Genomic DNA, 11482 nt, shown 5'->3' on the forward strand with positions numbered 1-11482 from the left:
TGATAAAAATGATAAGATTATGTAGTAAATGTATAAATCATAGAAGTCTATCAACGATAAAAGTCTATTATATCATTAATAGATTTTGGTATGTTTTCAATTGATAATCATTCTAAAAAAAGTTTGCGAAAAAAACAGCCTAAACCGGAAAGTTGATGTAGCTTTAAATATTTGGGCCTCGGCCCAAAATGAAAGTTGGGTTAGAAATCGCATTAAATGTAATTGGGCTGAACTCATCTGCAGTTTTCTGGCCCAATCTCATCTAACACCCTTGCAACGGCTAGTCTCTTTTGAACCCTAACGACAGCGTTTAATACCTTCATCATCATCAACGTCTTTAACTAACGTCGTTTAATACGGATCGGTACTTCGCCGTCCATCACCGTCAGTACATTTTATTTTAAATCCGGAAAAGGTTCTTTTAACGGCTACTTGGAGAGACCACTTTCTCTCTTCCTTATTTCTCTCTCTTCTTATCATCGTTCCCGACTTGATTCTTCCTGTTCATTCACAACAACCAGAAATTCCAACGGTTCTTGCGCTGAATCGACATCCAGCGCCAGATATTTTATTTTCATGCCTGGTACGTTCTGCTTGGTTTCTCGTCTGGCTATGAGAATTTGAAATGCTGACCGTTTGTGGAATAATTGGAATGTTGTTGTTCCTCGTTTCTTCCCTTTATCGTGCTGTTGAACATGAAAAATGGCTTTGAAATGATTTATTCATATGTTCTCGTTGTTTTTCGCTCCTTTATAGATTTTTAGGGTTAAAAATTAGATTGGATTAGTTTTTCCTTCTGAATAATTTTCTGTTCTAACGGGAGATGAAGGTTTGAATTTTCAATCTGAGTAAACTTAGCGCTAATCGACTTGGTTGTATTTGGTTTGGATTTGAGATTGTAGCGGTGTCTGGTCTTTGGTCTAGGAGGAATAGGCTTTCCGATCTCATATTTTCTGATTAAACTATCGATGATTGTGTTCACGATTTGTTTATATTTCGGGACGAATCTTATAAATGCCGCGTATTTTTGGAATTTATTTCAATGGAGTTGTTAAACAATCATGTTTTGAAAGCTATGGTGCTTAGAGAACAGATCGAGGTTGAGTTGGGGTCTTTTCGTTTATGTTGGCTTTTCCATTTTTCCCAAATTATGTAGGGTCTTGTCTTAATATTTTAGAATCCCAGAGATATCTTTTCAGTTGACGTTGTCTATCATAACTTTTTATTGAAAGGTGTGGGTAAGGTATCAGATTGTTTTTTGGAACGCTTTTGTATGGCTTCAGAGAAAATTGGTCGTGAATTTTAAATAAATAATAGAAATGACAGGAAATGAACAAAACTGAATTTGTAAGAAAATATCAAAGCAACAATCGGAATTTTTGTGGTGTCCGTATATTCCTTCCCGCTTTTTCTGAATCTGGCAATTAATTAGTCCTGGAAGATGCGCAGAATAACATCCACAGACATTTAGCCTTTTCTTTTTGGAATTCCCTCACATTGTTGTAATAGTCTCTGAAGTTCCACAAGGAATTGGAATGTTCCCAGTTAATGAAAATGCTATGTCTGAGATTTTCCTTGACTTTAGTATTTTTATGATTTATACAAACGTTCAGATTTCATTTTAGTTATCTTACTCTTTCTCTGTTCTTCATCGTTAACAAAATTCAGATTCAGATTTGAGGAATATGGATGGGATTCTTGAAGAACTAGATGAAGCAAAAGCTGATATTGAGAAGCTTAGGGCAGAATGCAAGATAAAGGGAGAATTATCTGAGAATTTGAAGAGAGTTAACAGCGAGCAGTTCGCTAAGTTGCAGGAGGCAAATTTGAAAATTGAGAAGCAAGCTGAAGAGATAAATGAAAAGGCAGAAGAATTATCTATGGAGAAGAAACGTTTGGAGGAACTCGAACGAACTTTGGTTGAAAGAGAGTCAATAGTAAAGCATCTTGGTTCTGCCAATGATAAGCTTCGAGCTGATGCCAATGAGAAGTCTGTACAATTGGAAGAAGAAAAGAGAAGTTTGCTATTGGCTTTGGATGAAACGAATGAGAAATGCATGCATCAAGAGCAGAAAATATGTGAATATAGAGAAGAAATTCAAGGCCTCAAAGAGAATCTATTGCTTTGGCAAAAAAAGTGTTCAGAAGCTGAAGATGGACTGGTACACAAGGAGCAGGGGGAAAGAGATGATATACTAACTGATTTAAACGACGAAATTGCAAAGGTTAAAGATCAGTTGAAATGGAAGGCTGAGCAATTTAAGCATCTGGAAGAGGCACTTGAGAAGGTTCGGGAACAATTCAAGGTGAACAAAAAGGATTGGGAACTGGAGAAAGGTACCCTGCTTGATGAGATCTCTTCACTGCAGACAAGGCTAAATTCTCAAATGTTAATCTCAAAAGATCTTAGTAATAAGTTAGAAATGTGCAACCAAGCCCTCGCTCATGAAGAGAGTCGACGAAAATATTTACAGATTCAAGTTACTGATTTTGAGACGCGCTTCGATAGTGTTCTTGATGAGTGTGAACGTGCAAAAATGCAGCTGGGCGAGATAACTGCTCAGAGGGATAAAGAAATTGCTACTTTAAGAAGTTCATTGGGAACAAAAGATTCATTTCTGAAGGAAAGAGAGTACCAAACACGTAAGTTGGAGGAAGAAAACCAGGAGTTGCGGATAGCTATCAAAGAACTTCAGGAAGAACAAATTCAAGCACCTGGGGGTTCACCTTCTTTCAGAGAACTCCAAAAGAAGATGCAAAGCTTGGAAACTTCCCATGGTAAATGCACAGCAAATCTACGGGCTAAAGAAGTTGAATGGACATCTCAAATGGAAGAAGTTTTAAGTAACATGAATGATTGCAAATCTGAGCTATGCAGAAGAGAAGCAACAATAAAGGATCTTGAGGCAATGCTGGAAAGTCATCATTCTTCAGCATTGCAGTTGAAGTTACAAAATGAGGAACTCTCTGCCATGTTACTAGTGTTAAACCAGGGAATATCAGAGGCTCAAGTTAACCTGGCGAAAGAAATGGCTGAAGTTTATATGCATGACAAAGATAGAGAAGAGAAAATATCTTTATTGATGAAGCAGGTGGAGGTGCAGAATGCGGCTTTGGTGAAGGCCCACAAAGATATTGAAGAAGAACATGACAAGGTTGCATCTTTAATGAAAAGAGTAGAATCCTTGGATCTTTTTGAGGAGCAGCTTCAACTAATGCAGAAGGAAATAGACAGCTATAAAGAAATGCTTGAGGAATCAACCAAGTGTCAGCTTCACTTAGAGGAGCAATGTCTGCAAATGAAAAATGATGCAGCAGAAAAACTTGAAGTCTGCACTGCCTTGGGCAAGGCAAATGCTGAACTTGCTGAAAAGGAATCTATCTATATTCGAGCTCAATCAATGGAGCTGATTGAAGAGAAATACAAATCAAAGCTGAGAGAGCTTGATCAGTCTATGGAAATACTTGAAGAATCCTCCAGGGATTATCTTCTGTTGGAAGAACAAGTGACACAAATAGAATATGATGCAATGGATAGACTTCAAGAAGCATGCAATGCCTTAGAAGAAGCAAATGCTGAACTGGATGATAAAATATGTGAAGGAAATCAAATTGATTTTGAAATGCATATGTGGAAATCTATAGCCGAACAGTTAAAACTTGATCTTGAGGAAAATCATAGCATGCGTAAACAGTTGGAGGCGTCACTTCTCGCAGAAGTCCATTTTGGGGAGAACCTTAAGCAAGAGAATTATAGCCTTGTTCAAAAGTTAGATGAGAAAGACAAGAGCATTGAAAGTCTCGCGCAACAGGTTATGCTGCTGGAGCAAGGGCTTGAAATAATAGAATTGGAGGCAACTGCTTTATCAGGAATGGAGTCGGCAACTTCATTTGAGTCGATGAGAGATGACTTTCTTCAGACTATAAGAGAGAAGGATGAGATGTTAGAACAACTCCAAAATGAAGTTGAGTGTCTGGAGCAAGATTCACTGAGACGAGAACTTGAAGTAGCTCTGCTATCTCATATCGGTGCCGAGAGTCTGTTTGAGGATGAGAAGGAGAAACTCATCCAAATGGTAGAAAAGAAAAACAGAAGAATCGATCAACTCATGCAGTTAGTACATTCACTGGAACAGAAATTTAATAGCTCTTTAATATCATTTTCATCAGAGCTTGATGAGAAGCAAACAGAAACTGATCTTCTCCACCAGGCATGGGAGAAGATCAATGCTGCAGAGATTCTAGCTGTTTTAGAAACTGAAGAAAAGAAACTGATGATTTTGGAACTAGAGGATAATATCCGCATAATACAGCAAAAGCTCGAGCTTCAGGAAGTATCATTGGGTCATGCAAAAGAGAAAGCAATGAAGATTGAAGCAGATCTGGATGCAAAAGAGTCTGAAATGAAGAAACTGACTGATCAATTGAAAACAAAGCTAAAATTTTCAGACGTATTTATCGATGAGCTAAAGAGTGAGAAGAGCAATTTGATAGAAGATGTGATGAAGTTGTCTACAGAAAAGGAAGACTTGATGGGTATCATTGGAGGCATAGGCAACCATATCAACGAGTTTTCGAATTCAGACAGAGAATTGATGGGCCTTCTGGAGAAGATAATGCTCTCTTTTAGTAGCAATGAATGTCAAAGGATTGAACTGAAAGAGAATGCGAATTCTCCTTCAATGAAAAGATTTGACGTCTCGGCTGATACAAGATCGCCCTTTAGAGAGCTCAACAGTTAGCTGCAGCCCCAGTAGCTACGACTCAATGAACCATACAGCTCAAAACCCTACTCAAAATTGCTTCGGTCTGTACAATTCTAGCACCGGCCTTTTTAAATTTAATTTAGAATGAGATTCTTATTGTTTTCTACGACCAAAGTGAGATTATAGCACAGGCTCAAATTTATTTACTTTGGAGCCAGTGTTCAAATTTGTTCAAAGTTTCTCTTCCTCCTCTATGTACCATTCTTCTTGTATGCTCCATTATTTGCTTATTAGTGGATCACTGATTCGTTTTTTTCTCTCTTCTCAGTTTTGCAGAAAAGTTTTAATTAATAACTCTTCCAGTTTGGAGACCAAAAAAAACAAAAACTACATCAAAAATGATGTATTTCTTACAAACAATTCTTTACATAACTCGTTACATCAAGATAATTCGTCAATAATCCGAGGATATTAGCACACTACATAACTGCATCAATCTAAATCGGTCCCAGAAGACAATATAAGCCTTCGCAGTAGACCTTTCACATCTTTACAAATTACGAAAGTTCTTCCTCACATCGCACTGGTTTCTACATAAAACATCATATGATTCAGACCAACAAATAGGAAGATCTAATTTTTATTCAACAGATTACTGCCGACAAACGATAGTTGCAGAACCATTAAGCGTGGTCTGTTTCGTGACAGAAAGTGGTATCCAATAAGAACTGCATTTCAAGCGTGGCAAACACAATCAGGAGCTGGATATGTGTATATTGATTGCTTTGGCTTTCTCAACCTTATTTGTCCTTGTCTGTTTTTGTGGCCTTCTACAGTGGCCTGCTGAAAGTCTGACCAAATGATGCTTTTGTTCATGAAAAGCTGTCCCAATAATGCCATGTTTGGTCTTATGGTCTTCAAGTTCTCGTACGTGCGATGCCCCACCTTTAAAAATATGAAGAAAGAGTACAAGAATGATAATAAATAATACATCACTTGCAGGAAATGTTCGTACAGACAGCACAGATTTTTCTTTATCAAGATTTGATAAAATATGAATTGAGTAAGTTCATTACTCTTACCATTGCATTATGCATATTTCCAGGAGAAGCTGAGATAAAAATGTCACTATGCATGCTTACGTAGTAGTCAACCGCAGCGAGCAAAGAGGCCTTTCCTTTGATTTGGGCTAGTTCACTTCCAGAAGTGAGACTCTTCTTGTCCTCCATTAATGGGAAAAGACTCCGCAAAGTCGAAATCCTAGCTTCCCCACCATATACCTGAAAGAACCATGCACTTTAGAGTTTCAACTTCCAAGTAATGGTAGTAATTTCATTTTCAAACCAAAAGATCCAAAGCATGCTTGGTTGCTTTATTCGTATATAAAGAAGGAACTACCTTGTGGGAAGCCAAATATAGACGGGTATTGTTGTCAAAACCCAAGGCAGCCATTAGCAAACCAATCTCTTCAGGGGTCAAAGGGCAACGACCCTGACTCCGCAACTCTTCATCTGTGAACTGAGAATTAAGGACCCTTCCCTGCCAGAGCACTTGACGGTATTTGGCCAAAGCAAGTTTTTCGGCCTTTCCCCCACCAAAATCGCAGGCTGAATGAGCTGCCATGTCCTTCATGTCGAACATAAAAAAATCAGCAGCTGTAAAACTTCATGTGAAATTAATGTAAATAAAAGAAGGGAGAAATATGATTGCCCAATTCAAAGTTCCAGTCATTGATCTCATAAAGGCTATTCGTATTGGCTAGTATTCCAGTTCTTAATGCTTAAAACCTAGGCTGAACCGGTTAAGCAAAAACCTTGAAATCGCTGAAGTTGCAATGGGGAATTAAATTTGACCCGTTCCTTATTTGAGCAGAAAATGGTGGTAGCTCATGAACAAGCTTGTCAGCCCCAAGAACTAATGAGATAAAATCTAAGCAATAAGGCCTTCAATTGTTTGCATGCAATGGGTGGATTACTTTAATTAATGATCTATAATATTGGCAAGCTAACTTAGAAAGGCATTGTCCAATAGATAGTAACATTGCAGAACTTCAACCTAATTAAGCACCTACAAAGGAAGAGTAGCTATACCTTGTCAAATCGAAGGTGTAGGACAACAAACTTCAATGGACGTTGTTCATTTGCATCAGTGGTCATACTTAGGTAGTTACCCTCCGTTGGTTCCTTCTTATTCAAAGGATACCGCAGGCGATTGATGAGAGCGTCTCCGAGTTCTTGGATATGGGGAACAAAATTTAATGCTTGAAAGTTGACCTTACAGCGCAACCTTTGTATCTCATCAGGCAAGTTCTCAAAAGCTAGACGGTGTGAGAAGGGTGCAATGGCAGCAATACCGTAGCTGAATCATTAATATAAAAAAATAATGTAAAACCAAGACTGTAACAGATTAAGGAGAATAATAAGTAATTTTCATAGCACATGCAAACATCGAAGGATTTTAAATCATTCAATCCAAATCCAAATTTTCAGATATCCATGTACCCAAGCACAAGGCATACCAAGTAACGTAATCTTTCTAAAGTGTATAGCTAATCCTTGGCAACGCATCTTCTCCCCCAATTCATATCAATCTTGATTTATTATATGTTCCAATTTCATGAAACAGTTTTGTTACTGCTTCATCTTTTATTTTTATAAGTGATAGAGTGTACATACGCAGATATGAAACTAAGCAACTACCCTAGGAATCCTACAAGGTCAGAACGGATAGGGCTTCAATACCAACCTCTGTAATACAGGTAAAACATTTTCCAGATACCACTTTGCCGAGGCATGAACAGGCGCTGTTTTGACTCTAGTAGCCCGAATGGCTGTAGCATAATATTCCCTAGTACTCCAAGAAAATTCAGCTGGCAGCTCTTGAACTATAGAAATGTCATCCTTCAATACGTTAATAAAGTGATCCACGTCAAATATATCGACGAAAGAACTGCAGATTCCAAAAAGTAAAGGATAAGGTAAAAGAAACTTCATTATAATTTTTCAAATATATAAGAATAGAACAATATCACACAAAACAAATTATATTCAATATATAAGTACCTTGAATCTTTCCAGACAGGATTAACTTCAAGGTGGGGAATCACAAGGGTTGCATTTAGAATCTTAGCAACAGCAACTGCATCACATATCTGCATGTGAATTAAGTATCTTAAAGTTAAAGACTACATCATCAACGAAATTGGTGCCCATAAATGTTTAATGACAAAAAAGTATGTTAAAGTTATAATCCAACACATACTCCCATTCTTTGCTGGTTCAGCCCTCCATCTAGAAACACCTGGATATATCCTTCAGATTTCTCTGGTAGAGCTGCAAAACATATGGTTCCACGGCATAAACCAGGCATGAAAAAGATTAGTAATTTAGTACGTGATATATTATTTGTTTGGATAAATTTGACCATGGGACGTTTCTGAGACCTCCGGCTCCATGGTTCAATACTTACAGGAAGCTTTTGATGAATCGACACAAGGCCTCCATCCTTCATCGGCTAAAGGAGCCCATAAATCAGACTGATCTGGTTTTGACTGCCATAGAAATAGGATTTTAACACTAAGAGATTCTCATGCATAAAAAAATGTAGTTGGAAACTAAAACAACTCCCATTATATAATAAATCAACTTTTACCCACACTTCGGCGTTGTAAAGCACTTTTCAGCAGACGCAGGTGCCTGGGCTTTGGAGTGTTCCATTCCTACAAGAGGTTACCCAATTAAATTATCAATCATAATCTTAAGAACTCGTAAAAAATCCTAATAATTGCGCACCCACCGGTCTAATTTTACAACCCAAAAGCCATAACGAATAATACGTCCACTAGAGGGGGAAAAATTACAGTTTAAAGAAAAGTTGAACAAGAGATGAAAAATAACGATTCCTATACCTTCAAACCCTTACCCAAATCCTTACCAATCAGGTTATATTTAACCACAGCTAGCTAATAATGACCCTACGGAGCACCATTCCCCTAAAACTGAACTAATTATGAACCGAACATTCCAATTTTTATTTTCTGTTACAAAAATCTTAATAAAAAATCATACGAAACATACTATAAATGAAGAAAGCCACAGTATTTTGTCTCTACATTTCCAAAGAATTGCACAGGAAAAGGAAGAAAAAGAAAGGCGTAACTATTTCAGGAAAAGATTTTCCCACTTCTCCACTAAGATAAACTTTTCTCTTTACAGCAACCCGTCAACTAAAATCAAAACACCAACATTTCTTTCCTAAATAATTTCACAGAACACTGCCGAGAAGATCAAAAGTTCAAAAGCATCAAGAAACAAAACAAACAAGAAAGAAGATTAAAGTGGGAAAAAGATACCGAGAATGTGGAAGGCGAAGCATGACCAAAAGGGCTAAACAAACCCGGCAGGAAAACAGGGAAAAGCAGGACGAAAACACCAGCCAAAGCTCCAACTCTGTTGGAATGGTAACTGAGTCCCATAACCATGGATCTTGGAGATGGGTTTTGCAAATCGAATGCGAAACTCCAAACCCAGAAGCCAGAAAGGGATTGTAATGATGAAGATGGGAGGTTTATTGCAGTGAGAGTGGGTTATATCAAATATGAGAGTAAAGGCATCTGATTCACACACATGGACATCTGTACAGCTCGCAGATGAATTGATTGGAGGGAAAGGGTGTCGCTTTCGGAGAGGGTCCAACCAAATTATAGGTGGGTAGCGATTAAAAAGTAAAGAGAGAATCACGTAGTGAAAATAACTTTCGCCTCTGTTCCTTGCTTCCACTTTAACTACATAAGGACGAAGGCCGTGTTTTGGAGTAGAGATTTGACCATTGCGGGCCTCTGCTTTATTGGATTCAATTTAGATCGATAGCTACTAGTAGTGACCACCGACAGTTAGCTTTCAAAAAAATGGGTTGCAATTATTCATACAGTTCCATTCCATTCTGTACTTCGATTCTCCTTCTACGAATTTTCGTTAACACGATACTCGTAAATGAAGTATGTGGCGAAGAGGTTGCTTGTCGGTTCCATTTGTTATAAGAAAATCTAAATGCTTTATATCTCGAAATGTGTGTTGATTAGATTAATATCAATTTTGTTTTCTATTATGGTTTTTACCAAAACTATATTACAAGAATTTCAACTGAATCTTCAAAGAAAATAACTTCTTTTGGACCTTTAAAACATGATTTTTGTAAAATAGATACCAAAACAACATTTTCATTAACAAAAAATCAAATGGGTTATCAAATAATTCTGACTCTATGAATGTTTTGATTAGTTTAAATCAGTCTAACTAATCTGACGGTGCCAACGCTCAATGAAACGGAAAGTTTACAAAACAAGTAAGAAAATACAGAATAGGATCCCATGACTATTATGAATGTGATGGAGTGGGACATTGTGTTCGTTGTCCCATCCCAATGTTTTAAAGCTTTAATGATATTTTCCATTACAATTACCCATTTACATTATTGCTAAATATATGTGATGATTTTGTCTTTTACCAAAAATGTCATTTCAATATATATATGATGTCATGTCACTTGGAGGTGGCATGCATGTATGTTATAGTCATAATCTTACTATAATCTATAAAATATGTAAGAGTTCCTTTCAGGAAAAAAAATAAAAAGGATAATTTTATTATCAATATTTTGGCTAAGCTTTTCACTTTTTAAGGTACAATTACAAATCCCTGGAAAAAAGTTTAAATTGTAATTACTTTACCATTTAAAAATAAAGTACCGTAACATAGTTCGACTTATCATCGATAAAAAAATATAATAAAATTTTGATTCTTATATGTTGTTGTATTATTTATATAAAAGATGAGATATTTTAAATACGTCTAAAAATTTTAAATAATTATATTTAGAAAAATATATATACATACGAAATATGAGACAATAGTACAAAGAAATTTAAGACATTTTTAATGAATCTAACTTGTACAATATAAAGGAGTATTGAAAAAGAATACTTCACATTCAGGCTTTCACAATTTATGGTGACTTTGTATAAGAAAAATTGTTTTTTCCTCTAATTTTAGATACGAAGTCATTGGATGATTTAGAAAGATCACCAAACCTTAAGCCAAATTTCTTAAAAACCATATCGTGTAGTCTTAAAATATCAGTCTCTTTCTCTTTAAATAGTAATAATAGTAAATGGTAAGATATAAATTACTTGATGCAGAGTAGAGCTTAATTCGACAAAAAATGAAATTAATTTTTTGAAAAAAACAAAACATCAAAATGTGAATATATGCTTTCCTTCTATTGATAGTAAGTATTTTATACGGAGAAATTGTATTCATTTTTATTTTTAAGAAAAATATGTTTAAACCTGAATTATGTAGGAATTATGTAGGTCTTATATATCGATTTAAAACCTAAATCAATAATTGTATCGATTATAAATTTTGAAATTTGGATTGTTTCAATGTATTAAACTCCAAATTAATAGCTATGTCAGGTTTAGCTCAAAATTTTTCATAAGCATATCAAATCTACCTTCAACTTTCATATTTACTTCATTTTAGACTATTAAATTATAAATGAGTGAAAGAAGAACAATAAAACCCCAAAGAAGAAAAAGAGATTGAAAATCATTGTGTCACCAATTCAAATATGATTCTCCGTGGGTTGCAGAAGTCTCGAAAGTGGCAGTGACCATTGTTCTTCCAAGGAGGTTCTTTTATCTCGACCATGTTTACGAGTAGTAGCTTTGATTATTGTTTAAGCTGGGAAATCTAATCGTAGCTCTTATTGCAGGA

The 11482-nt window shown here is 36.1% G+C and overlaps 2 protein-coding genes across 2 annotated transcripts; one reads left to right on the forward strand and one right to left on the reverse strand.

Moving 5' to 3' along the window:
• The first annotated feature begins 445 nt into the window (after window positions 1-445).
• Window positions 446-4985, forward strand: LOC103484933 (uncharacterized protein At4g38062). Its single transcript, XM_008442321.2, has 2 exons — window positions 446-583; window positions 1669-4985. Exons 1-2 carry the CDS (start codon window positions 577-579, stop codon window positions 4740-4742), a joined length of 3081 nt encoding a protein of 1026 aa, XP_008440543.1. The 5' UTR covers window positions 446-576; the 3' UTR covers window positions 4743-4985.
• A 99-nt stretch (window positions 4986-5084) lies between these two features.
• Window positions 5085-9548, reverse strand: LOC103484932 (O-fucosyltransferase 39). Its single transcript, XM_008442320.3, has 10 exons — window positions 9058-9548; window positions 8362-8424; window positions 8175-8256; window positions 7968-8038; window positions 7769-7857; window positions 7452-7655; window positions 6797-7064; window positions 6105-6332; window positions 5789-5986; window positions 5085-5651 (listed from the first exon to the last, which is right to left on the reverse strand). Exons 1-10 carry the CDS (start codon window positions 9184-9186, stop codon window positions 5442-5444), a joined length of 1542 nt encoding a protein of 513 aa, XP_008440542.1. The 5' UTR covers window positions 9187-9548; the 3' UTR covers window positions 5085-5441.
• Window positions 9549-11482: the final 1934 nt, after the last annotated feature.

The sequence above is a fragment of the Cucumis melo genome, chromosome 8 (assembly GCF_025177605.1).
Source record: "Cucumis melo cultivar AY chromosome 8, USDA_Cmelo_AY_1.0, whole genome shotgun sequence".
In the NCBI taxonomy this organism is placed as follows: domain Eukaryota; kingdom Viridiplantae; phylum Streptophyta; class Magnoliopsida; order Cucurbitales; family Cucurbitaceae; genus Cucumis; species Cucumis melo.

Bases quoted from the DNA above. Each gene is read 5' to 3' on its own strand.
- LOC103484932 (XM_008442320.3), bottom strand. From the start codon at position 9,186: ATGGTTATGGGACTCAGTTACCATTCCAACAGAGTTGGAGCTTTGGCT. The intron at 7,656-7,768 runs GTACTTATATAT...TGGAATCTGCAG, and splicing joins CCTGTCTGGAAAGATTCAAG to TTCTTTCGTCGATATATTTG. The intron at 5,652-5,788 runs GTAAGAGTAATG...ATATTTTTAAAG, and splicing joins GAAATATGCATAATGCAATG to GTGGGGCATCGCACGTACGA.